A 27760-nucleotide genomic window follows, 5' to 3' on the forward strand; every position below is an offset into this window, starting at 1 on the left:
ATACAACTGATCCTTGAGTTTTTCATAAATCTGCGTAAACATCGTTGGGCAATCCTGAGTGTGGATACCTACTGCTAAATGTCTGTGGAGATTCTCAGTCCTCAGGTTATGTTTATCCCAAAGGTGCTTTTTCAAGAGGTAATTGGACTTCCTTGGTTGTTCTTTGAAAATGTTTCACTTCTCACCCATTAGAGCTGAAGAAGCTTCTTGGATGAGAAGCGAAACGTCTTCATAGAAAAAACCAAAAATTCCAGTTGCCTCTTGAAAAAAGCACCTTTGGGACACCTACTGCTAATCCTTGATTTATCCTAACCACAATAAGAACAGGAACTTCCATTGCTCAGAAAGATGATTGTTAAGCAAGTTGTATCCAATTTTATGACTTTTTTTTTTTTTTACTGTGGTCCTTAAATGGATCATCATGGTGACTTTAATAAACCAAGCAGTTGTTAAAGCAAATCCGGCTTCCCCGATGATTTTGCTCGTCAGAAACCGGGAGAATCATAACCCCGGGAAGCTGCAACCATTGTAACTACATTCCAGTTGCCCAATGCCCAGATTTTAATGATGTGAGTGTGGGGAAGCTGTGACAATCATTGGTGTGAGTACTGGTCAGTAACAGTTAGAGAGTTGGAAGGGACTTTGGAGGTCATCTAGTCCAACCCCCTGCTCATGCAGGAGACCTGTACTAGGGATTTGAACCGCCGAACTTCCAACCTTTCTGATCGACAAGCTCAGTGTCTTAGCCACTGAGCCACCTAGTCAGGCCTGGTCATAAGCCACCTGGTCATAAGCCACTTTTCTCATGTGGTCTTAATTTTGAACGGTCACTAAAGGAGCGAGCACAGGTCGAGGCCTACCTGTAAAACACACAATGAACTAAGTAGATTTTGTGTGTGTGTGTGTGTGTGTGCCCAGGAGTGCCCCAAACCACACAGATTAGAAGGCAGCTTACAACAGTCTCTGGCTAAGACGCTGACAATCCTTCCGAGACAGGTGACCGGGTTGCCTTGGATCCTTGACTGACCGTAATTAATTCACATCAGCAGCATTTACAGGGGAGATCAGTAAATTCGCGGTGCAAGTTACAAGAACCACTAGCCCAGCGGACGCCGGGCTGATATTTGTCTACGAGCAATTGATTTGTGCAATCAAAGCAATCTTTGACGGATGGCCTGCCCCACCCCTGCAACGAGGCCATTCGTTCTCATGTAGTAACTATGGCAATTAATTGGAAACATGATGTTTTCCAGCTATCTCACTGGAAAGCTGGGGGGGGGGGGACAACGGCAACTATTTAAAAAAAAGATGGTTATTTTTTTTTTTATTTTAAAAAAATGCCTTTTCAAATCTCTTTTATCTCAGGAGGTCACCGAGCTAATTATCATTATTATTCCTGCAACCTTTCATCAACTCTTGGTCGATACCTAGGAAAGCTTCACCCTTTCACCTGGAAACAACCTGTTGCCTGCAGTATTGGATTATCAAACGGATAATTATCTCCTTCGAAGAGGGCGAGAATCCTTTGAAGGTTTATATTAAGTAAGGCCGGGCAAAGGGATGTCTATCACGAGTCCTACCCAGCACAGCTATAAATCTCAGACCCTCCAATTCCTCGTTTCTTTATCCAGAAAGCTCCCAGGGCACCTAGAGATGAGTTTTATTGCAGATGTGAATGAAGCTAGACACCAGAGAAAGATTTGCCTACCAGAGCCCACCGGAGTGAAAGCTGGGAGCTGGTTCTATTTTACCAAGGTTTTAAATTCAAGGCTTTTTTCTTCTCATCTTCCCAGGTAATGGATATTTGATGGTTCCTTTTATGGATTTTGAAAGGGCTTGAGGTATATTGACTTAAGGGCCTTCGAGGCTGGTTCTTGCTTCGCTGACTCCATTCCTTACAGGGACACGTTCTGTCTCTTATCTCTCCTTATATTGTCACCTTCGGCTGATCAAATCTTCTTGCTGTTTTCTTTCTTTCTTGGCCCTAAAGCTGGAATGGCTTCCCTCCAGGATCTGGCAAAAAAAAAAAAAAAGTCATAAAATTGGGCCCCATTCCCCCCCCCCCCCGCAGCTTTTCTTTTAGCTGTTTTAACAGTTGTATTAACTTATAAAATAGAAAAATACAAAAGCAAATAGCAGGGAACAAAAGGGAGGGAAAGGGGAAGAGAGAAGTGTAGAAAAGAAGGGGAAAAAAGGAAAAAAAAGGCATAGAATAAGACAGTAACATCAAACCTCAACTTTTTTACTTTTCCGTCATCATCCTCTTTGAACAACCCCATAATCCCTTGCATGGTAGAGTCTGGGCAACTGAATGGAGCTGAGAGTTTACTGGCTGGATGCCCTTCCGGTCACCAATGCGGAGGTTTTTTTCAGCAGAGATATTCTCAGTGTGCCCAGACAGAGAAATATCTGCCTCTACCTAGGATCGAACTCACAGCCTCCTGATTGTGAGGCGAGAGCTCCACCTCTAGGCCACCACACCAAACGTTTTACTTTTCCATTATAGTATAAATTAGCCATTTCTATAACAACAAATCTATCTGATCAATAAAACCCAAAAATCAAAGTTTCATTTTTTTTCCACCTCAAGCACAAAGTCCAGAAGCGGTTTCCGAGTAGAAAATTCACTTAACAACTGCCTTGCTTAGCACGACCCAATCGTGATCCTACATTGAGGACTAGCTGCACAACTGATATTTTAAAAACACAGTTATTATAAACGGTCTCAGTGCTGCGGAGAGCCCATCCTGACGGTTTTTGATGGCCTCATTTTATAATGAAAAGCAGACCAGGCTCTTCATTAGAAGTCTAACAGGAAAGCGAAGAAGGTCACGGAGAACTTTAATTCTGCTTTTCAGCAGACTTTGCAACTTCGGGAGTCTTTAAAAGGCATTAAAAAAAATAAAAAAAAGAATGGAAGTGGAAGCAGCCAAAGAAAAAAAAAACTTTAAAAAGCTCCAGGGATGCCCCTTTCTCTAATCTAATCTTGATTCCTGAGAGACTCCAGAGCGTCTTTCAAAATTATTAGGACTTCTGGCATTGTTTCAGAAGCGTGATGTGAAAAGGGAAATTGTTAAGAAAATTGAATAAGAGATTAATTTCCTAAGAGATTTTGAGATCTGGGAATGCCAGGAGAAAAAAAACCAAGAATCTTCAAATAGCAGCTCTGAGACTCAACAGATGGCCGTGACCGTTTTCCATCCTGTTCCCCCAAAAGGCTTGTTCTTATTAAACCACTTTTCTGTTTTAGGCACTGATAAGCAAGGAGCTAATACAGAATTGGGCTTGATCTTGGTCATGTATCTCAATTACATCCAGGTGTAGACTTGGACTCTACTGGGGAATTACCTGTTCTTTGACAACTCACCGCAGTCAACGCCGTCAGGAACTGAAGGAAATCTGTACAAATGAAGATACTGTACAATGGATTTAAGCTTTCCCGACAAAGATAAATAGAAGGGTGGAAAATTAATTCTGAAGTTGTGGGTTTGTGTGTGTTTTAGTTCTGGAGGAGGGAGGAGTAAAGTCGCAGTGGTACGTGGGGAAGTCCTTGGGAGAAGGGGCAAAGAGATGCTGCATAAGGAATGGTCAGATAAAGAGATGACGTAGCCCACAGCTACCTAACAGGCAGGGCAAGAGATTCAGAAGAGACCCTTCCTAGTTTCTCCACTGTAAAGGTGGCAGAATTGAGTTTCAGTCCCACCACGTAGGTTTATCATAAAGTAAGGTAAAGGTTCCACTCGCACATATGTGCTAGTCGTTCCCGACTCTCCATTTCAAAGCCGAAGAGCCAGCACTATCTGAAGACAAATCCATGGTCATGTGGCCGACATGACTCAATACCAAAGGCGCACGGAACGATGTTAAATTGAGTTCAGAGTCATTTTGAGACCCATCATATGGACATTTTCTCACCCGGGAAGAATGAGAGACACGTTTATTATAGGAAGCCATCCATCCATTTCCAAGACTGTATATACATTGTTGAAAAAACTGCTTTCCTTCCTCTGCAGGCAACTCTTGCCAGATCTTAAGATCTCCTCCCCATTAATTAGATAGTTGTAGTAGATTCCCTAGGAAACTGTTGGCACTAACATGCTTCACTGATCCAATTATACTTGCAAACCAAGGGAAGACCCTTCTCTTCAGTACCTGGCTGATTATATAGCCCAAACAGCTGGTGAAGGAAACAAAGAATTTCTCCCGGGGTTCATGCTACAGATCGGTGAAAGTATCCCCAGTATTAGTTCAGCTAATTGCCAAAAGTAACTTGATGGGCATCCAGGAACACCTGCCAGGAGAAAACAAATGGCCCAGAGCTGAACAATTTGGCCCCTTTTCAGCAAGAGAGAAGTTCTTCTGGAAATTTTAAGCAAAGGTTCTTGAATTCGGCCTGGCAATCAAGCCCCTGCCGGCCATGGCGTCATCATTATTATACAGCATGGTATTTGAGTTTTATGGTTAGAATGGAGACTGGCAACCCTTCAGTGATGGGATTCAGCCAGTTCGGATTCACTGAACAACCGTGTTGCTCACTTGACAGTTGCAGTGATTCACTTAGCAACCGCGGGAAGAAAGGTTGTAAAATGGGGCAAAGCTCACTTAACAGCTGTCTCGTTTAGCAACAGAAATGTTAGGCTCAATTGTGGCCATAAGTCAAGGACTCCCTGTATCTTTGAAGAGAGTCAACTCATGCTACTGCCTGCAAAATAAGTGCTAGTTAAAAAGACTGGGCTATTAAAGTTTGGGTATCTTGTTTCCCTATGGATGGATAATAATATTTCCATATTGCAATATAGTGTCTTGAGGGGTCCTTGGTGCCTCTGAACTTGGTTTTCTTACAGACGTTTCATTACCCAATTGGGTAACATCATCACTACTAGAAGGGAGGAGGAGGAGGAGGAGGAGGAGGTCCTCGGTGCCTCTGAACTTGGTTGTTTTCCTGCAGACGTTTCATTACCCAACAAGGTAACCTTATCAGTCACTTGAACATTTCACTGCCTCCTGAAGACAGAAGTCTGAACCAGGGAAAGCTAAGAATTCTGCTTGTTAACTTTGCCTCAACTCTTTGGCACTTCTGAAACACATCTTGGCCTGTTTTGGTATGCAGCGATTCCTTCCTTCCTAGAAGTGAATGTACGTCATCCTATATTCTCAGCAAGGACGTTAATTGAGCTGTCACTTCCTCTGAAGACCCCGCTAAGCGTTATTTGTCCGACTCTTCATTAAATTGGGATTCTATTTTCATTTAGCTCGCTCCCGCTGTTGACTTCGCTCTCTGATCCGTCACACCCCGAGGAGGGCAAAACCGAGACACGTTTCTAAGGAACAGCCAACAGCTCTTGCTGGTGACAAGTGCCAAAATCAAGTTGTCAAAAACTTTTAGCAGCATTAAAAGCTGCGTGGGTTTGCTAGGATCGGGGGACCTCTCGCCGTTGAAGAAAATTTTTCAGATGCTTCTGCTTAAAGGCGATAATTCTATTCCACAGATTGTGCTCGGTCAACAGGTGTGCAGAGGGCTACTCCAAAGTAAAATAAATTTGTTGAGGCTTATTCAGTTCCGAAGTTGAGGCTCCGTGATGAAGATTTATTTAACTGGATAGGATTTTAACACAATCATTTATTTTCATCCGACTTGACAGACATCCAAAGGGACTTGCAGGAAAGCAACGTACAAGCCTTACAAGAATTCATTTACTGGGGTAATGAATGAAGCCCCAAAATAGAGCAAATACCTCTCCCCTCTCCCACCTGGCTAATTGGCTAGGAAAATTAAATTAGCTTGCGGGGTATTTACAAAACATACTTATCACCATTTCTTGTTGTTGTTAGTTGTGAAGTCATGTCTGACCCATCGTGACCCCATGGACAACGTTCCTCCAGGCCTTCCTGTCCTCTACCATCCCCTGGAGTCCATTTAAGCTCACACCAACTGCTTCAGTGACTCCATCCAGCCACTTCATTCTCTGCCGTCCCCTTCCCAGCATTTGGCTCTTCTCCAGTAAGTCCTTTCTTCTCATTAGGTGGCCAAAATATTTGAGTTTCATCTTCAGGATCTGGCCTTCTAAAGAGCAGTCAGGGTTGATCTCCTCTAGGACTGACCGGTTGGATCGCCTTGCAGTCCAATTGGCATTTCTAGGATTCAGTTAATGTTTTGGTTCAAATCCTCGGATCTTAGATTCCTTGAAGAGCAAAATGAAACTGCTTAAAAACAAGGAAAAGTTAAAAGAATCCGTTTTCTGAAAGACGGTTACAGAGTTTGGGTAGCATGGCTGTGGTTTGAAGCTTCATTGATGATATAACATCTGGGTTTATATTTATATTTTAATATATTTTAATATATATTGCTAGTCCATGTATGATATGCCATTTATTGATTGATTGATTGATTGATTGATTGATTGCGATTTATATGCCCCCTTTCTCCCTAGAGACTCAAGGCGACTTACAAAATGACAACTTCAATACAAATCACAATACAATACCAAATTAAAATCAGTAACCCAATTAAAAAATGATTTAAAATTATACCAGTGTACCCCCATATGCCAAACAAACAAACAAACAAACAAAATCTGGGTTCATCTATCCCCTTATGACGTTAGTTTGGTTGTTTGGTTAGCGATTCCCCCCCAAAAAAGGCAACTGGACTTCCTTGATTTTTCCCCCCTTTGAAAACGTTTCACTTCTCGTTCCAGAAGCTTCTTCAGTTCTAGCAGATAAAACCTGCTTCAATTAGAACTGAAGAAGCTTCTCGGATGGGAAGTGAAATGTATTCAAAGAAAAAACGTAACAAAAAAAATCTAGCTGTATTTTGCAAAATGCATCTTTGGGACAATGGTAATCTGGATGATTGAGAATCGTCCAGAATTGACATTCAGAAACTCATGTTCTACCATGATCTAGAACCCAGTCTATATCAGAGATGGTCCAGAGCAAGCACCTTCTCTGAAAGTTTTCCTTTCTCTTCTGTTAGGAAAAGAAAAGGACTATAAATTCTTCACTAATAGAAGCGCAATGTTTTCCCTCCAGTTTTATATCTTTCCACAATTCAAATTCTGGATAATGTCAGCATTGAAATTTCTTGAAGCCTCTAGAACGAAAGAGCTACATTTTCCTGATTTGGTTCCCCAGATGTAGCTCAGATGAACATTTCAATCCTAATGAAATATTTAAAAACTTAACCTGACGTCTGCTGGCAAGAGGGAACCACAAAACAAGTTGACTTGATTAAAACATTTTGCATCAGGTGGGAAAATGGAGATGTTGCATTTTGAGAAGTTTCGGCTAAGACCAGATTTGCATAATTAGGTATTCTCCAGACAATCTTTGCAGTGTTTTTACACACAGACACAAAGACACACACACACATGCCAGGAAAAAATGCTATTTTGGAAAAAAAAAATTATTTTCTTCTTTTCAAAATCACACAGACGTTCCTATCCTCACTGTACCTTTTAATACCAAAACGGGTCTCAGGATCAAACATTCAGATATATAACAAGAATAACAAAAGGATACAGGTAAAGAAATGTGTCTGATTTTTTTTGCATCCTGATGCATCTCACTTTGTTTCCAAGAAGCTTTAATTACGGAAATAATTGAAAGAAAAGCAGGAAAAACAAAACCAACTTCATTTAAGCCACTGAGATGAGCTCATTTCAAACATCTTAATTTGTGGAATTATGTCCTTCTTTTCTCTAGACTAGCCAAACCCAAATCCTGCAGCTGTTCTTCATATGTTTTAGTCTCCAGGCCTTTGATCATCTCAGTTGCTCTTCTCTTGAACTTTTTCCAAAGTCTCAACATCTTTTTTTGCAGTATGGTGACCCAAATCGGTTGCAGTATTCCAGGTGTGGCCTTACTAGGGTTTTATAAAGTGGTACTAATACTTCACGTGATCTTGATTCAGTGCCTCTGAATCAACTAAGACTAACTAACTAACAACCAAGACTGTCCCTGAACTCATGTTTGATGACGTCTCATCAGGGAAAACTCAATCCTGGGTGTATGAACTAGAATGATCATGATGGCTTGTTCCAACAAACCCCGGCTGAGCACGACTGGGGAATTAGCAGGATTCTTCCCGATGGAGTCGGGTCTTCCAAATTCTTTAATCCATCTTGGAATTTAGAAACGGGTGTAGACAAGAGGTTCCAGGCGCCAGTTCCTTTGATAGAAACCTATAAAAATGGCCTCTGAAAATCATTTCAAGCAGACATGTAAGGATGAAGTGTGGCAGTTACCTAGCCTCGTGGCGTATTAAATCATCTTTATAAAACGCTTTGCCAGCCGGGATGAAAAGAGAGGAACACAAAATCCGGTGTCTCCCTGACAATGCCATTTGTCTGCCTCAGTGTAAGTGGGGGAAAAAAAACACACCTTCATTAATATACACACAGACGCACGCACCGCCTGACACACACAATGAAGAAACAGTGTCAAGGAGAATAAAAGCCTTTGATTTTGAGTATGAAGCAGAAGAGAAATTACATGTCATAAAAAAAAGCGTTAACAGCTTCAGCCTCTAATGTAGTTGCTGTTTGTCTCTCTTTGTAATAAGGATGTCTTTCTATTTAATTTTTTTAATGCTGTAACAAGCTCACACACTCCAAAGCAAAACACCCCAAAAATCTCTGTAGGGTTGACTTCTTTTTTCTTCTTCCTCCTCCTCCTCCTTCTCCTCCTCTTCTTCTTCTTCTCCTCCTCCTCTCCCTCCTCTCCTCCTTCTCCTTCTCCTCCTCCTACTACTTCTCCTCCTCCTCCTCCTCTTCCTCTTCCTCCTCCTCCTCCTCCTTCTTCTTGAGTTGACTTTGTAGACAGCTTGCCAGAAGTTTTCCATGCCGCCTAATTTCATTATGGAAGTGCAATTTCAAAGGACAGAGAGATTGGGCCAGAAAGGTTGATATTAAGGTCAGAGCTGGACAATGTGAGAGCCCCAATCCAAAACTGATTACTCCATTCAGGCCTCTTGTAATAAAAGAGGTTGATTTCCAGGGGCTTCGGGTCATCCATTCTCCTGGAAGGCTAATGTTCCCACAGGACTTTGTCCATCTTAAACCCAGCTGTTAATTTAACTCCGCCGCCAGCAGAAAAATCTGCAAGCGACTGGGCTCAATTACTAAACCCTTTGAAAATCTTTACTCCCGTGAATCTGTGTTCTGGGGCGAAATTAATTTGATCCAGAATCTACAAAGAGAGTTTTAATTTTCAGGGAGTGGGGAGGACGGGTAGTCAGGGAAAGGGCAGAGGGGAAGGGAAGATAATTCTTAAAGGGGAAAGAAATGTCAGCCCACAATCGGTGGCGGGGGAGGGGGGCAGCAAAGTTTGCACATACACCCACCCCCCCTTAATGCAACTTTTGACAGGGGGTTTCTGCAGGGGGTGCAACGTTCAGCAAAGGTTTGGCCAACGAGGAGAGGGCGTCCACATGGGTTGAATTTGTGACAATATTCAGATGCTTCAAAATTAGATCCGTTTGGTTTTAGGCCAGGATGAAAGACGAGGAAGAGGACATGCATGCTTGAGCTGCAGGGACTGAGTTCACATGTCACGCCTTTTGAGTCTCGGGATAAGAATATCACATTCTGTGCCTCTTGCATCTTAAAGGACCTTGGCTCTGTTGCTTGCATAGAGGTAGTCCTTGACTTACTAGTCCCTGATCCAGTTCTACAGAGGAATTATTGAGTCTGTCATCTGCACCTCCATAACTGTCTGGTTTGGCTCTGCAACCCAACAAGGCAGACCCAGACTTCAGAGGATCATTAGAACTGCAGGAAAAACAACGGCTACCAACCTGCCTTCCATTGAGGATGTCACTGCGTTATTTTATTTACCAGCTGAGCTCATCATTTCTGGACTATCTGACTTTCCGTACCTTGCCAAGAATTGTTATCAAAAGCTACTACGCCTGTCCATCCACCCACATTCCTTCTCACACTTTTTCCTTTGTTCTCTTGCCACGGGTGCCGGTTGCTGAAAGGCAGCTGGCCCAAATTACTTCCAAAATGTAACAATTTATCTTTCTTAGTTAGTGAGGTGTTTTATTCTCTTTATAACAAATAAATGAGTTTTATTAGAAACTTTTCTTCGCGTTTCTTTTTCGGAATATTGCAAACAAGGAGGAGCCATGATTCATCTCCTCTAATTAAACCAGGGTGATTAGTCCCAGAGCCAAACATGGGATTAATAAATGCCCTGACAGAGGACCTGTATACTGCATGAGTCAAAAAGAGGGCTGGGAAAATATCTACAGACCCCTTGCATCCTGGACATAAACTGTTTCAACTTCTACCCTCAAAACGACGTTATAGAGCACTGCACACCAGAACAACTAGACACGAGGACAGTCTCAAACAGGTGTCATGAAATTGAGGGAGGTCAATACCTTCCCCCCCTCTTTTTCCTGAGATATTTTTTGGCTTTGATTACAGCACCAGATTTATTCCAACTATTCCAACATTCCCAGGGACGGTTAAGAAATATGAAATACCAATAAATACACAGGACAGCAACCTGCATGGAAGCAAGATTGTTGATTAGATAAAAGATTTCGGTTCCCCTCTCCCCCAACTTTGCCCCCCTCCAGGAGTAAGTTGGAAGGGCAACAACAGCTCCCATCATCCGCAGCCACGACTAGGGCACCTGTATTCCTTGGCACGGCCCCTTTAAATCTGGGCATCGGTGGGCGGGGCCTAGATGCAGCTCTTCCCTCCCTATCCGGCAAGGCGACTACCCCCCCCCCGAGGAGGCCACGCCCAGCCTGGCCCGCCGGTGACGTCATGGGATTTTTTTTTTTTTTGACAGCTCCGGGCCCCCTTGCTCTCTCTCTTTTCATTGGCCGCGCTCGAGAGGCAGGCCCTCCGGAGGCGACCAATCGTCTTCGCCCGACCTTTCAAAGGAGGGAGGGGGGAGGCTCTTCCCACCCCTCTCCACACACACACACACACACCACACACACACTCACACACCGCCGCAGATCCTTCCCGTATTTCTCCCTCCCGCCTCGCCCGAGGAGCGGACTCGAAAGGCAGCCGAGGAGGAAGGAGGGGGGTGGGGGTAGCATGCGCCCCTGGAGCCGTTGCCGGGCGACCCCGCGGCAGCTCTTCCGCCTCCTCGCGCGCGGCCCCTCTCCTTCCGGCGGGCCGCGGCCTAGCGCCGTCGCCATGGCAACCGAAGCCTCCGCCGGCCTGGACGAAGCGCTCCGCCTGGCCGTCCCGCCGCTCCCTCCTTACGAGACCCGCGAGAAGGCGGCGGCGCCGGCCGGGGCGGCGCTGGAAGAGCGGAGCGCCGAGTTCATGCGCTTCTACCGGGCGCTGGGCGAAGGCGGCGGGCGTCGGGCCGAGCTGCTGAGGCGCCTGGCGGGGGACTTCGGCGTGGAGCACGGGCGGGTGGCGGAGGGCAGCGCGCGGGTGCTGCGGCTGCAGGAGGGCGAGCCGGGCCCGCTGCTCCAGGCCGAGGACCGGCTCCGCCACGCGCTCACCCCGCGCTACAGGGGCCTCTTCCAGCACCTGGCGCGGCAGGAGGGCGGGCTGCGCTTCCTGGTGGAGCTGCGCCGGGACCTGCTGGAGGCGCTGGCCGCCAGGGACGCCCCGGGGCCCCACGTCCGGGTGAGGATCAGGGGGGCATGGGGGGCTCGGCGGGAGGAGAGGGAGGAGGAGGAGGGGGACTGGCCGTCGGTGCCAGGCAGAGGTTCAACAGGAGAGATTGGGGGCCGTAAGGAACAGGCAGAGGTTCACACAGGAAGGGCTGTTCTGGAAGTAGAGTCAGGCAGAGGTTCAACAGGAGGTGTTTTGGTCATTGGTGTCAGGCTGATGTTCAACAGGAGGGCCCGGGGGCAGTAAGGGTCAGCCAGAGGTTCAACAGGGAAGCTTCTGGTCATCAGTGCCAGGTTCATGTTCAACAGGAGGGGCCGAGAGTGGCAATTGGAGGCCAGGCAGAGGTTCAACAGGAGGTGTTTTGGTCATTGGTGTCAGGTTGATGTTCAACAGGAGAGATTGGGGGCAGTAAGGAACAGGCAGAGGTTCAACAGGAGGTGTTTTGGTCATCGGTGCCAGATTCACGTTCAGCAAGAGGGGCTGAGGTAGTGGGGCCAGGTAGTGGTTCACACAGGAGGGGCTGTTCTGGAAGTAGAGTCAGGTAGAGGTTCAACAGGAGGTGTTTTGGTCATTGGTGTCAGGTTGGTGTTCAACAGGAGAGATTGGGGGCAGTAAGGGACAGGCAGAGGTTCAACAGGAGGGGCTGAGAGTGGTAGTGGGGCCAGGCAGAGGTTCAACAGGAGGTGTTTTGGTCATTGGTGTCAGGCTGATGTTCAACTGGAGGGGCTGGGGGCAGTAAGGGTCAGCCAGAGGTTCAACAGGGTAATTTCTGGTCATCGGTGCTAGATTCACGTTCAACAGGCGGGTCAAAGAGTGGCAGTGGGGCCAGGCAGAGGTTCAACAGGAGCTTCTGGTTATTGGTGTTAGGTTGATGTCCAACAGGAGGGACTGAGAGTGGCCATTGGGGGTCAAGCAAAGGTTCAACAGGAGATTCTGGTCATTGGTGCCAGGTTGATGTCCAAAAGGAAGGGGTGAGAATGGCAATGGGGAGTGGGGTCAGGCAGAGGTTCAACAAGGGAGGTTCTGGTATTGGTGCCAGGTTGATGTTCAACAGGAGGGGCTGTTCGGTCATTTAGAGGTTCTGCAGGAAAGTGCTGTGATGGTAATCATTCCATACAGATGTTTGGGGGGGGAGGGTTGCCCTGGCAATGGTACCAGATAGCACCTCTACAGGTTGTGGCAGGCGGTATGAAATCCCCCCCGCCTTGAGCAAGAGGTTGGACTTAGAAGACCTCACAGGTCCCCTCCAGCCCTAGGATTCTAATGATGCCAGGCAGAAGTTCAGTTGGGAGGAGCTGTGGTAGTGGTGCCAGGCAGAAGTTCCACAGGGGCTGTGCTAGCAGTGGTGCCAGGCATGTGTTCAACAGGAGGGATTGTTCCAGCAGCAATGCCAGTGAGAGGTTCAACAGAAAAGTGCTGCTTTAGGAATGATGCCAGGCAGATGTGCAACATCTGTTCTGGTAATTGGTGCCAAGTAGAAGCTAGGTAGACATTCAACAGAAGGCATTGGTCCAACAGGTATGGGTTCAACAGGATGGGGCTGATCTCATAATGATGCTATGGAGATGTTCAGGGGGGGGGCGCGCACAAGTTTGATCAAAATAATGAAATATACGCATATATATATATATATATATATATATATATATATATATATATATATATATATATATATATATATCATATTCTCTCTCTCTTTCTCTTTATATATCTTATCTATCTATCATATCATATGAATATATATAATGAAATAGAACTTTTGTGTTATTTGGTAATAGGAGGGATGGCAGTTTCTAAAGATTTCTTTTTCCCAGGGGGGCAAATGTTTCAAAAGTGTAGATATTTTCTATTTATTCCTGGTTTGTTTGGGAACAAAGTGCATTGGGGAACAGGACAGTTCAGCTTGTAACTGGAGAAAAATATGTGTGGCAGTGTGCAGTCTTCGATACCCTTGAAAAAGACAGGCAGAACTAGAGCAAAGTTCATGCATTAGTGCCAAATTTCTTTGTGGCAGAACAGCACATGTTGTTGATGTGGGAGACAGGGCATAGCAGTGCTAAGAATGAAATTCGTCCTTGGCAAGAAACATTGTGCTTCAGCGAGGAAAGGTGGTGGTTTTTTTAAAAAAAACAAAACAAAATCTGCATAATTATGCAAGCTGTGTCCTTAACAAGTGCTTTGTTTTTTTTTTCTTCCTTCAATAGGGTTTGTGGTCAAAGTTATTCAGTTATACAATTGAGAGGCTGCGTGACTTCACAAGATGGCTTACAAGTTAACAGGAGAAAAATTCTAATAATAAAAGAATAGACCATGGACATCCAGAAAACATGCACTTGGCATTTAGTAGAACAAAATTATTTCTGTTCTGTATATCATGTAGAATAGTTGGCACTTATAGTTTGAGAACAGTAGTTGTAATCTAACTCAGAGGATGATCAGATCTCTATTTTTTAAATTTTTTTGTTTGTGGTTAGTTTCTTTTGTTATCCTTTGTGACTGTATCCTTGAGATGAACTCTGGGTTTGTTTTTTTTTTAAACGTATAGAGAAATTTCTTGCAAGAGCCTAGTATAATATTTCAGTTGAGTTGAGTTATTTGTGTGGAATTGACACCTTCCAACTTTTCTGTAGTTTCATAATTTTAATTCAGCTTTTTCCTTTTTTAAAAAAATAACTGCGTTTTTCCAGCCCCTCATAGCTACCCAACGATGGTCCCAGATCGCATTAAGCATGTTTTTCTGTCTCTTGCATAATCCCGTGGCGTCTCTTTTCAAAAAGCAAATTTTGTATAAGCTTCTTAGCACCGTGTTATCAGGGAAAGCAGCTTCGTCTATCTCTCAAACCTCCATCATCTAAATATTTTTTTTTCCCCATTTGGTGTAATCTAAATAAGATCCTGTGGTTTGCCTCGAGATAAGGCAAGATACAGGATATTCCAGAAAAAGGAGAGCAATTAAATTTTTTGCTGAAATTGTTTTGAGGTATCTTTTCCGAGCTTCATCTCAAGTTACCAATGTAGGGCATGAGTGCACTGTGGGCAGGACGCCACACAAAATCACTGCGGAGTTGTAACCTTTGCTCCACATTCCAGGTTCTTGAATGATCCTGTCAGCTGCTTTGGCAATGTCTCGGTGTAGGATGAGCCCAGGAGCTGAGTAGGTTCACACACACACACACACACACACACCCCTCTTGCATGATTTCTTTCTCCTCTTTCATCATGGCCACCCTTCTAAGCAGTGCGAGGTTTTTGAGACCTTACGACTGCAGATGGCCCTGGAAGTTGCTAAGCAAGGCATTCGTTCAGTGCGTTGCACACAATTTTGTTATTTATTTTTCTTCTTTGCCGTACTTGCTAAACAAATTGCTGTGGTTGTTAAGTGAATCACCAGGTCGTTAAGCGAGCTCAGCTTCCCCTGTTGACTTTGCTTGTTGGAAGCTGACTTGAAAGGTTGCGAATGGCGATCCCGTGATCCTGGGACGTCGCATCTGTTGCACATCCCTGCCTCTTGCCACATGTCCCAATTTGGATCATCTGACCACGGGGGATGCTGCAGTGGTCGTGAGCACAAAGACCACGTGCCAAGACATTTTTTTCAGTGCCGTTCGAGCAGCTGCCAAACCAAACACACGGTTGCAAGTTAAGAACTACAAGTAGTCCTTTACTTAACAACAGTTCATTTAGTGACCATTCAAAGTTACAACGGCACCTGGAAAAAAGCAGTTCGGGACAGTTTTCCACACTTATGACCGTTGCAGTATCCCCATGGCTATGTGATCAAAATTTAGACACTTGGCGACTGGTTCATATTTATGATGGTCGCAATGTCCCGGGGTCACGTAATCCCCTTTTGCAGTCTTCTGACAAGCAAAATTAGGGAAGCCAGATTCGTGGCAAGGTAATTCGTAAAATGGGTGAAAGCTCACTTAAGGAATGTTTCGCTTAGCAACATCAATTTTGAGCTCAGTTATGGTCGTAACTCGAGGACCACCTGTATTCGTATGTCGCAGTCATAAACAAGATTGGTTTGGCCATCAGGGAAATTCGAACAGTTAAGAAACAACCCAAACCGTACATGATTTGCAGCTTTGCTCTTTGCAAGTGGAAAAGGTGAAGGTCGTCCAAGCCAGTTTGTTTGTTTGTAGCTCTGGGCGTCACAGGTTCCTATTCGGGGAGCGAACACATCCCTCCAACACTCAGACGTCAGCAGGGAAGGTTAGCATTTTAAGGTTAAATAGCCAGTGGGATCACGAGCAGCGGTGCAGGAAAATGACTTTGCTCCTTGGCGACTAGTTGCTAAGAAACAGAAAATGTCTTTCCTGCCGAATTTGTAGCGGAGGATAGATACCTGTGACCTAGGTGCAGGTGTTTCTGCTTAGGCATGTTCACCGGCAGAGTTCAGCGATGGAATATATAATAAAAAAGAATATTTTTTTAAAAAGAAGGTAGAAAGTGCATCTGGGCAGTGCGGAGGACAATCTATTTTTATGTGTCAAGGAGACCTTGCTTTTCTTTTTAGGTGCGATGTCCCTCTAAGCCCTTTTTAAAAACTCACGGCCTATAAAGCTCCTAAGTGTCTGTGTGGTTAAAGCAGTTGTAAAACGTGGACAGCACAAGAATACGCCGGTCTCGGGGGCCCCCACATTGAACCGAGCAGCTAAGGCTTTGTGAGTCAGGCAGGATTTTAGAAATTCTAGGGAACACTTCAGCGAGAAAACTCACCAAGAGAACTTTTCATTGTTAGCATATTTCTCTGTGGCATAATAATATCTTTGGAAATAATGCTTTCAAGTTAACAGTCAGAAAACGTTAATTTTGTGAACTATTCCTTTGAAGAATAGGAATAGGGGCCAGATGGCTCAGGGGTCAAAAAAACCCCGAGCTTGTCAGGTGGAAAGATGACAGCCTGGGTTCGAGACCTGAGCTGCACAACAGGGTACACTCCCATTACCTGCCTCAACTCCTGCCCATCTAGCAGCTCAAAAGCATGCAAATGCAAGTAGATGAATAGGTATCACTTTGGTGGGAAAGTATCAGGGCTCTGTACGCCTTTGGCGTATAGGACCACAGAAGACGTCTTCAGATAACGCCGGCTCCCTCAGCCAAGAAACTGAGATGAGCACCACACATAGGTGTCAAACTCACAGTGTCATATTGCTGTCATGTAACATTTTGCGATGTTTTTTCCCTTTGCGGAGCTGAGGTGGGCGTGGCCTGCATGTGACACTTCCGGCCCGCGTAACACAGCCTATCCCTGCTCTAGAGTCGGACACGACAGGGAATATCTTTAGAATTGAGGACTATATTATACCTTAAAAACCTATGAGTATTACACTGTATTCCATGGCTGCCTAAGTAAACATGCAATTGCTTATGTTTCTGTCTTTTTCTGAATGAAGGTAGTAAAGAAAAATGAACTTTTTTTTAGAATAGAATTCTTTTATTGGCTAAGCGTGATTGGACATACAAGGAATTTGTCTTAGGCGTATATGCTCTCAGTGTACATAAGGAGAATAAAATACATTCATCGAGAATAAAAAGATACAACACTTATTGATAGTCAAGGTTACTCATAAGCTATCAAATCGTACTAGGAAACAAAAACAATATAAATTGAAAGATACAAGCAACATGGTTATAGTAATAAGTGGGAAGAGATAGATACTAGTAAGGAAGAGAAAAGGAACAGTAATGCAGCCTTAGTGAATAGTTTGACTGTGTTGTGGGAATTAGTTGTTAAGCGGAGTGATGGCATTTGGGAAAAAACTGTCCTTGTGTCTCATCGTTCTGGTGTGCAGTGCCCTATAGCATCATTTTGAGGGTAGAAGTTGAAACAATTTATGTCCAGGATGTGAGGGGGTGCATTTTTAATATCAGAATGAATGACCTTTCGCTATAAAATGTTGACTTTTATAAAGAAAGATTTAAGGAACTCCCCCTCCCCCTTGTCAAGAGAGTTTAAAATCTACAAGAATTGCAAATTTTCCGAGAAAGGCAGGATTCAGAGATAGACCATATCTGAACCACCTTTAAACAGTCTCTTCTAACCCAGAAGGTTGCACATCTCTGGTTTATGATATGCCATAAAACAGTTTGGAGCCAGTGTACAAATCTAATACCGTAGGAGAGCAAATTAAAAGATGCTTTATGATATAAAACCTTTCATTTTGAATTTTGGGGGATAATTCTTTTGGTGGAAGAAAGCTCTCTAGTATTGCTTTGTTTAACACTTCTGTTTATTTTAATAAAAGTATCGCCACAGATATTTCTGCTTCGCTCAGGTTGCTCTGAGATCACAGTTCGTGAAAATGTTAATACGTTTTTTCCCCCGCCAGTAAACCTCTTAAAAGGGGAGGTTGACTTGAGTTAATTTTCTTCTATGGAACATTTGTCAATCTAATGTGAAATTACTGTTTTCGAAAACAACAGCAGCAAGTCATTTTATGTTTGCTTGTTTAAACTGAGATGAATGGAAGATGAATGCAAAAGCTGTTTATTTCATTCTGCTTCCATCCAATTTGCAAACACTTAGTTCAGCCTCTCATGGTTTCAGAAATTAATACCTATAACATCTCTGCTAGCAATACAGTCGTGGAATAAGGAAGTGTAACTTGTAAAATGTTAGCAACAAGGGCTTTAATTGTTCTTTGTTCATCAGTTGGCTTAGATGGCTCAGATTAGATCTTATATCTGTGCATATACACTGGTTATTTTTTTAAAAAAATATACATGAATTATTTCTAAACCAATGCTTACGACAAAGCAATGTTAGAGAACGAAACTGGCATTCTTTTAAAACTTAGCAGCTGCGCTAGAAAATGCTTCTGAGGTCTTTTATATTCTAGAGATCTGGTGCGATTATGAAATAAAATAGAAGAGAATTCTTTATTGGCCAAGTGTGATTAGACACACAAGGAATTTGTCTTTGGTGCATATGCGCTCTGTGTACATAAAAAGAAAAGATACATTCGTCAAGAATCATAAGATACAACACTTAATGATAGTCATAGGGTACAAATAAGCAATCAGGAACCAATCAATATCAATATAAATCGTAAGGATACAAACAACAAAGTTACAGTCGTAAGTGGAAGGAGATGGGTGAAAGGAACGATGAGAAGATTAATAGTAGGGCAGACTTAGTAAATAGTTTGACAGTGTTGAGAGAATTATTTGTTTAGCAGAGTGATGGCGTTCAGGAAAAATTTGTTCTTGCGTCTAGTTGTTCTGGTGTGCAGTGCTCCATAGTGTCGTTTTGAGGATAGGAGTTGAAACAGTTTATGTCCAGGATGCGAGGGGTGTGTAAATATTTTTCCAGTCCTCTTTTTGACTCGTGCAGTATACTGATCCTCAATGGAAGGCAGGTTGGTAGCCATTGTTTTTCCTGCAGTTCTAATTATCCTCTGAAGTCTGAGTCTGTCTTGTTGGGTTGCAGAGCCAAAGCAGACAGCTATGGAGGTGCAGATGACAGACTTAATAATTACTCTGTAGAACTGGATCAGCAGCTCCTGATACTACACAACTACACAAATGTTTGTGTAGATGAAATTGTCTGCAAGTCTTCCCTAACAGCTTTTAGATGTTGAGTGAGGAGACCTCTCTGATATCCAAAAGCAGACCTCTCTTAATAACTTCTCTTCTCTGCTTGTAGGAAATGAACGGAGTACTAAAGAATATGTTGTCAGAATGGTTTTCCACTGGATTCTTAACCTTGGAGCGAGTTACGTGGCAGTCTCCCTGCGAGATTCTTCAGAAGATTAGCGAGTAAGTGCCAAAGATTGATGAGCCGTGCGGCACTTCCCCAAGTTAAAGCAATCTGGTGCCACCTGATACAAATACATCATCAAGATTACATTGCTCTGTTGATTGTCCAGGATTAACCTTAGTTTAAAAGAACAGCAAAACCTGCAACCTTCCATCTTCTTTATTTTTATTTTTTTTTAGTAGCGAAGCTGTGCATCCTGTTCGAAATTGGATGGATATGAAGCGCCGCGTTGGATCCTATAGAAGGTGTTACTATTTTGCCCACTGTGCAATACCTGGAGAACCCCTGATCGTTTTGCACGTCGCTCTTACTGATGAAATATCCAGCAATATCCAGGTACCGTTTTTTGGCTTTTCCTTGGGACCAAACATAGCCTCAAATTTTAATCTCAAGTTAATATTAAGAGGAAGGAAATTCTTTAAAAAACACATATAAAGAAAGCTTATAAAACAGCTTTTTTTGTCTATGTAGATGAGCTCCATAGAAGTCCTTCCAGTTGCCCTTAAGGTGTTTGGGCTGATATCACTTTAAGAGCCTGTAATAAGAAGAGGCCTTGTTGGGGCGTATCTCTCTCTCTCCGTGTGTGCTTCTCTGCTGTAATTGCTGATTGCTGTTTGTTTGAGGTCTGACTGAAGTACGTGTATGTATATATTCTTTGTAGATAAAACCACTATTTAAAATACAAACCTCTGTCTACTGTATTTGCTCCTGGGTTGTCTCATATAGTCACACTGTGCGCACTCTGACAGTTTTTGAAATTATGGTATGTTTTGAAAGAAAAGTCCTGGGTTGCAACTCACGAGAGAGAGCAAGTCCTCAGTTGGCAATTGGAGCCGAGCTGAGTGTGCAAAATCTTCCCCTCTCTGCTGTGAGAGCTGGACTGTGGAACGTGAATCTGCTGGAATTCAAACCCAGATTGCCTCACTCATTATCTTAATCTTTCTCTAGGCCATAGTAAAAGAGCCTCCCACGCAAGAAGTAGAAGATTTGGACAGAATTACCACCGCAATTTTCTACTCCATCAGTTTGACTCAGCAGGGCCTGCAAGGCGTGGAGCTCGGCACGTATCTCATCAAGCGAGTGGTCAAAGAGCTGCAGGTAGGTGCCAAAAGGGATGTTGCCCCTGGAATTTAACTCCTTCCTTCCTTCCTTCCCTCCTTTTTCCCTCCCTCCCTCCCTTCCTTCCATTCATTCATTCTGTCTTCCTTCCTTCCCTCCCTCCATTCATTCATTCAGTCTGCCTTTCTTCCTCCCACCCATCCTCCCACCCTCCCTCCCTCCTTCCTTCCTTCCATCCATCCATCCATTAATTCTGTCTTCCTTCCTTCCTCCCTCCCTCCTTCCTTCCATTCATTCATTCTGTCTTCCTTTCTTCCACCCTCCCTCCCTCCGTTCATTCATTCATTCTGTCTTCCTTCCTTCCTTCCCTCCCTCCCTCCCTCCATTCATTCTGTCTTCCTCCCTCCCACCTTCCATTCATTCATTCAGTCAGTCCTTCCTCCTTTCCTTTCCTTTCCTTTCCTTTCCTTTCCTTTCCTTTCCTTTCCTTCCTTCCTTCCTTCCTTCCTTCCTTCCTTCCTTCCTTCCTTCTTTCCTTTTTAAAAACAAAACAAAAATGCAGTTTCCTCAAACCAGCAGTGGGCAATTCATTTTCCTACTGGGACCATTGTGGAGGGCCGAACCAAAAGGACCAACATATTACTGTGAAGGCACATAGGTACACATGCGTGCACGGATCTACATAAATTGAAAAAAAAAAGAGAGTCACCTTCAGAATAAAAGCAATGCAGTTGTATTGTATGCATGGTGTACACTTTATTTGCATTTGATCTTTAATTTCCAGTGACCTCACAGGGGCTGAACAGGGACAGCCAAAGGGCCAGATGTGGCCCCGGGGAGGGGGGTCGTAAAATGCCCTGGTCTGCCTTAAACCATGTCAGTCAATTGAGTCCTTTAGTTCAGTGGGCTGTTAGAGCTTAGGTCTCAAATCTTCCAGCTCTATGAAAGAACAAAATGACAGAGTTGGAAGAAACCTTGGAGGCCTTATAGTCTGAGGTCATTCATTAATATTATCCCACTGCTTAACCAAACTTGGGTAACATGAAAGACTTGTACAAAATGTACCCAGCTTTGGGGTGGGGTTGGGACAGCATAGGAAGTTCCTGCCCAAAAATTTAACATATGAAGAGTGCAGGTGAAAATTTTTGGGCGTGACTTTTGAACCATCTCTTAGGGCTCGAAATAAACCTCTCCCAAGTGGTTGTGGAAGATTGTGGGTTGTTTACTTAACACTGGTCCAAAGGGAGAGCACATTTTATTAAACTTTAGTTTTGAGGCAGGCGCTTTAGAAATTTGCTTTGCTAAAAGTGCAGCCTCCTCATTTAAATACCAAACTAAATTACTTGGTACTGCTCCATTTGCTGGGGTTCATTCCCTTAGATATTAATGTATTGTAATACATTTCTCACGGTTGAATCTCAAATATCCTTTGGGGAATAAACAATGTGGGGAAAATAAGATATATCATTATTTGCTTTGTTTTCTCTCATCTATTTGATTAATTCCAAATCATTTAATTTCAAGCTTCTGTAACTTTTAATTTCCCCAGAAAAAGAATATGTTATATTATTGCTGTCACGGATACATCAGAATGCAACCAGACAGGCTCTGGGCTTTCGAACTGCAGCGATTCAGATCTTAACTTTTTTAGATTTGACCTTTGGAAACTGAATGAGGAAAAATTGGAACGGGAATCAGAATATTTTTGGGAATCAAAATATTTGCCTCCAGAAGTTGCAAATGCTCCAACACTGGAAGTTTTTAAGAAGATGTTGGATAACCATTTGCCTGAAGTGGTGGTAGGGTTTCCTGCCTGGGCAGGGGGTTGGACTAGAAGACCTCCAAGATCCCTTCCAACTCTGGGATTCTGTTATATTTGTGAAAACTGTGTCCTTAACAGGACGCTAATGCCAGTCAGTTTGCTGAAAGAACAGATTTGGCCATGCCATGGCAGCAGCGTCTCTTTTAATCTAGTTTTTATTTCTGTCTGGGTCTCAAATGAACACCACTCTACAGGCAGTCCTCGACCTACAACAGTTCATTTAGTGACCGTTCGAAGTTACAACGGCACTGCAAAAAAAAAGTGACTTGTGGCCGTTTTGCACACTTACGACCAATGAAGCACCCCCCCCCATGGTCACGTGATCAAAATTCAGGTGCTTGGCAACCGACTCATATTTATGACGGTTGCAGTGTCCAAGAGTCATGTGATCCCCTTTTGCGACCTCCTGACAAGCAAAGAGAATGGGGAAGCCAGGGTCGCCTAACAGCCATGTGACTTGCTTAACACCTGCAGTGATTCACTTAACAACTCTGGCGAGAATGGTTGTAAAACGTAAAAATTTTGGGCTCCGTTGTGGCTGTAAACCGAGGACTACCTGTATTGTAAAAGCTCCTCTTAAGACCAGCAGAAGTGAGCAGTAAACCTGATTCATTCTAGGGCAGCTGATGAGCTTATTGCTAATCAGGGGATGTTTTGTCTACCTTTATGAAGATGCTAGTATATTTTGCCTCTCTATTTCATGAATAAAACAATGTCCTCCCCTCCTTTGCCAGCCGCATTGTACATAACTGATAAGCTACGTTCACATGCACACAAGGCCAGGATTTTTTTAAAAAAACATAATTTGTTAAACAAGCTATAATGGATTGGTTCACACACAAAACCAAGCTGTAATGAGTGCATTCACATACCTTAGAAGAGCTAAAAACAAACAAACCGCATAGTAGCTTAGGATAATATGTGGCCCATGTGTTGGTTTTATGCAGTACTAATTTATTTTTCCAGCAGCTTATAGACTTCATGTTTTGTGAAGAATAGGGATTTTGGCATAATGTACCTTTGGGCCTCCAGGCCAGTCTAGTGGTGCCTGGATTTTTTTTTTTAATGTAAAATGTCCTTTTTTTAGATGGCAGAAAATGCAATTTAGACATCATTTTCTTAAAGCTTTCTCCTTGTTGGAAAAGGGTTGAGAAAAGACCCCAGTGGAACAAGGAAATACATTTATTTTGCTTTTACATCATCACTGTAGTTAACACTGGAGGCGAAACAGCCTTGGGTTCATCAAATACAAGACCCGTGTTAGGAAACGTGTTTCCTAAATTTTAAGAAATATAAGGGCAAAATAAAGACAACATCTGTTTCTTGGGAAGGTAACGAAGTGTTACAGCTGTTCAGCTGCTCAGTTGTTAAATTTGAAGTGCTAGAAATGGGAGGGGGAGGGTTTTAATCTACTGAACAAAAAATCTGTGTCTCTTCAGATTTCCCAGGGCCCAAGAAAAATTAAAAATCCTTGAAAGTATCTCCAGTATCCGTGAGAAAATGGTTAATCAAAGCTTTTAGAGATGCTTTGTAGGTAGTTTTACTGCTTCTCAAATTGCGAGTATAATATTTGGGCAGATGGTATTTTATTAGGCAGGAATGAAGAAATCCTAAACTGAAATGTTTTACTTCTGCAGTAGGTTCTGAAACGAAGTTCTGAAATGCACATAAACAATAACCTGCTGATGAAAATAGCCTCATCTCAAACCTGTTTGTGCTTGCTGCTTTAAATGTTCGATGTTTAAATGTTGTTGTGATTTCCGTCCTCATTCAGCCATACCCAAAAATCTGTCTTTTTTTTTTTTTTTTTTTTGAACACCTTGAAAATCCGCAGGTTGAATTTCCTCAGATCCAAACCTTCTCCACCTTGTCTCCCATCCCGGGGTTCACCAAATGGCTCGTCGGGCTGCTATGCTCACAATCCAACGAACTGGGCAGGGGAAACCTTTTCACGGATCCCGAGATGCAAGAAATTTCAGAGATCACGGGAGCCCCCATGGCTGAGAAACTGAAGCGCTTTTTCACGAACAACGGGTGGGTGAAATCGGAAAAGCTGGCTCGGGTCTTACAGCAGCCCCTCATGAGGCTTTGCGCCTGGTATCTCTACGGAGAGAAGCACCGCGGCTATGCCCTCAACCCAGTGGCCAACTTCCACCTTCAGAACGGCGCGGTGCTATGGCGCCTGAACTGGATGGCAGACGCCAGTCCCCGTGGCTTGACGGCCTCGTGTGGCATGATGGCCAACTATCGCTACTTCTTGGAGGACACGATGGCCAACAGCGCCACCTACCTTGGAACGAAGCAAATCAAAGCCTCAGAGCAGCTTCTGTCCTTGGTCTCCCAGTTTCAGCAGAACAGCAAACTTTAAATAATCTGAGCGAGCAAAGACTGTTCTAGCTAAACGGGAATCTTGACTTGGTCCTGCTCAGAAAGAAGCGGGCTGCTGATGAGCCAATATGTTCTCTTCTGGATCTCATCAGGCTCTGCGGTTGGGTTGTCCTGGGTTCTCGATGCCTTGTGTCGCCAGAGAAGAAGACCCGCAGGGTTTCTTGTGGTGCTTCCAGCAGGCTGAATCTCAAGCTTTGTTGACCTCACCCTTAGATAAGTGGTGGCAATTTGTTGGTGGTTTCTGTGAAGTGCGGGTTTTCCCTTGTTCTCAGTAGATCAATAGTCTTGTTTAATCTGCATCTTTGACAGCACTATTGAACCACTGAATGCTCTTGGACGTTAAAGGGATCAATATCAGAGTTACTAAAAAAGGGACAAGCAAGGAAAACATTTTTGCCCAAGTGGGAAAACAAAACAGCATGTTTATAACACTTCTTCAAGAACTTTTTTTCCCCTTTCTCTGCTGTGCTGAATTCCTGGATCAGGTCAGCTCAATGGTCTAGGGTATCCTTGAACAGGGGGCTGGATTAGATGACCTCCAAGATCCCTTCCAACTCTGTTATTCTATTATATTCCATCTCGAGGGCTTTGGGGGCAACATTTGCATGGAAATGAGGCATTTGCTGCTATGAAACGGTTTACAAACGATAACGATTCAGCCATACATGGTTTGTTGCAGAAGTTTCAGAAACGTAGTATTTAAAAACATATCAGATTAAGGAAACAAGAAACATATGCTATTAAAACAGTGGGGAAATCCAGTTTTTTTTATTACCGGTTCTGTGGGCGTGCCTTGGTGGGCGTGGTGTGCCTTGGTCAGCATGGCAGGGTACTGTAAAATCTCCATTCCCTCCCTACTCCAGGGGAAGGATACTGCAAAATCCCTATTCCCTCCCCACTCCTGGGGGAAGGATATTGCAAAATCTCCATTCCCACCCCACTCTGGGGTCAGCCAGAGGAGGTATTTGCCGGTTCTCGGAACTGCTCAAAACTTCCGCTACCGGTTCTCCAGAACCTGTCAGAACCTGCTGGATTTCACCCCTGCATTAAAACCTAAGGTTTACCATGTCACAGAACCCTTGCCTGTGGTATAATTATTGGACAGCTTTGTGCCTTAACATTTTTAGGAAAAGCAGCCAATTCTCTTAGATGGATTATCACTGCTGTGGATTACGGATGACCAAGTGGTTTGCTGAGATTAGGTTCAAAGTGAAGAGAATTTGCTATCTTTCCCCTTGATGTGTATGCACCAGCGTTTTAACTTAGGAAATTGAGGGTGTTCCTGAGTTAATTTGCTTAAATTCTGGGGGGGTTTCTCTAGTTCAGGGGTGTCAAACTTGCACGGTCATGTGACATATCACAACTATTTCCCCTTTTGCTAAACGGTGTGGGCGTGGCCAGTGCATGAGTCATCCGGCCGGCAGACTGCAAGTTTGACACCCGTGCTCTAGTTCTTTTCAGGAATAATGGCAAATTGGATTTATGAAGTTAAACCAGGAGACACTGTAACATTCATCAGCGGACACAGAATCACGCCAGAGACTGGCAATGTCCTAATTAAAATTGCATGAACCTACCTGTTGGGGATCGAAAGCATAGTTGAGCAGAAGCGTTAAAAGGGAATTAATAAATGAGCTTTGATGCTCAACTCGGGGTGGGATCTTGAAAAAGCTGCCAAAAGACAGCACAGCATCTGGTAGTTTGTCGGGGCAGGAAAAAATCAAAACTGAAAAGGGAAACCCAGGATGAAGTTCCAGAACAGGACTGGGACAATTTGCAGCCCCGTCTTCCTTATTCATAGATAGAATAGTCTGAAATTGAATAACCGAAGGAACAGAATGCGCAAAATTTATATTTAACTGTTGGTATTAATGATAATTTATAATATTTATCTGGGTTGCAGCCCTGTTTTCTTGTTCATAGATAGATAGTATGAAATTGAAGAACCAAAGGACTAGAATGTGCAAAGTTTATATTTCACGGTTGGTATTAATGACAATTTATAATGTTTAGTTGGGTTGGTGTCTCAGCTGACTACTGAAATGGCATAATAACATCCTAAGTGCCTCCCCCCCCCTGAGATTAGAAGAAACGTCTGGTAAAAACAGAATAAACAGTGTCAGAATAAAACTCTCAAGTTTTTCCTTTTGATTTTCTCCATTACCTGCCGCACACCAACATCAGAATAGCTTCCCTGCAGATAATAGACATAATTTTCCACTCACCTCGGAAAATTAGGTCTAAATTTATGGACTCTTGTTTTTGGCTAAAAATGCCTGGTCTCAGAAATAAATTTTGTTGTGCAACAGAGTAAGTGATCCCACTGAGCCTTTTGATTTGGCTTCCTTCAAATCACCACGCGCATCTTGAGTGCATTTGCTTAATGACCTCTTAGGTACCATACGTCTTTATAATGTGGCGGCGGCTGAACTGAATTCCTTGCCCTTTTTGTAAAATGAAGAGTTTCTTCAGAAGGTCTAGGGCAGTGTTTCTCAACCTTGGAAGCTTGAAGATGGGTGGACTTCAACTCCCAGAATCCCCCAGCCAGCTCTGCCGAGTGATTAAGCTACAAAATTAAGGATACAGAACTCCAAAAAGCAATACCTGTAATCAGAAAGGCTTTGGGCCATCTAGTTAAGAGTTTCAAAAATTATTACAGGCTTTAAAAGTGAAGTCCTGAAGTGTTTTTTCCCCCCTGTACAATAGGAATACTCATTACTTGTATCATTACTAGAGTAGCATCTCTCCAGGAGCAATAAAACTTAAAACGTGCTTATGTGGAACAATATAACACCACAATAAACCATCACACTTGTGCCATAACGGAAAGTGGGTCATATCATGTGTGGACTTCAATTCCCAGAATTCCCCAGCCAGCATGGGGATGAGATGGATGGATGGATAGATGATAGCTAGCTGATAGATAGATAGCCGATGGATGGATGGATGGATGGATGGATGGATGGATAGATAGATAAATAGATAGCCGATATATAGATGGATGGATGGGTGGATAGATAGATGATAGCTAGCTAGCTAGCTGATAGATAAATAGCCGATGGATGGATGGATGGATGGATGGATGGATGGATAGATAGCCAATAGATAGCTGATATATAGATGGATGGA

General features: G+C 43.5%; 1 protein-coding gene and 2 long non-coding RNA genes across 3 annotated transcripts; 2 read left to right on the top strand and 1 right to left on the bottom strand.

The window, feature by feature from the left end:
- Positions 1-1644: 1644 nt before the first annotated feature.
- Positions 1645-10727, bottom strand: LOC117670967 (uncharacterized). Its single transcript, XR_004592734.3, has 2 exons — positions 10645-10727; positions 1645-2013 (listed from the first exon to the last, which is right to left on the bottom strand). It is a non-coding gene; the product is annotated as an uncharacterized LOC117670967 (long non-coding RNA).
- On the top strand, positions 1699-3472 carry LOC148112254 (uncharacterized). Its single transcript, XR_015729605.1, has 2 exons — positions 1699-1793; positions 3251-3472. It is a non-coding gene; the product is annotated as an uncharacterized LOC148112254 (long non-coding RNA).
- A 66-nt stretch (positions 10728-10793) lies between the features above and the next one.
- Positions 10794-26761, top strand: MLYCD (malonyl-CoA decarboxylase). The gene is made up of 5 exons (XM_034426533.3): positions 10794-11609; positions 19249-19361; positions 19542-19698; positions 20311-20460; positions 24078-26761. Exons 1-5 carry the CDS (start codon positions 11064-11066, stop codon positions 24609-24611), a joined length of 1500 nt encoding a protein of 499 aa, XP_034282424.2. The 5' UTR covers positions 10794-11063; the 3' UTR covers positions 24612-26761.
- The last annotated feature ends 999 nt before the right edge of the window (positions 26762-27760 follow it).

Source organism: Pantherophis guttatus, chromosome 11 (genome assembly GCF_059756535.1).
Source record: "Pantherophis guttatus breed Tessera chromosome 11, ASM5975653v1, whole genome shotgun sequence".
In the NCBI taxonomy this organism is placed as follows: domain Eukaryota; kingdom Metazoa; phylum Chordata; class Lepidosauria; order Squamata; family Colubridae; genus Pantherophis; species Pantherophis guttatus.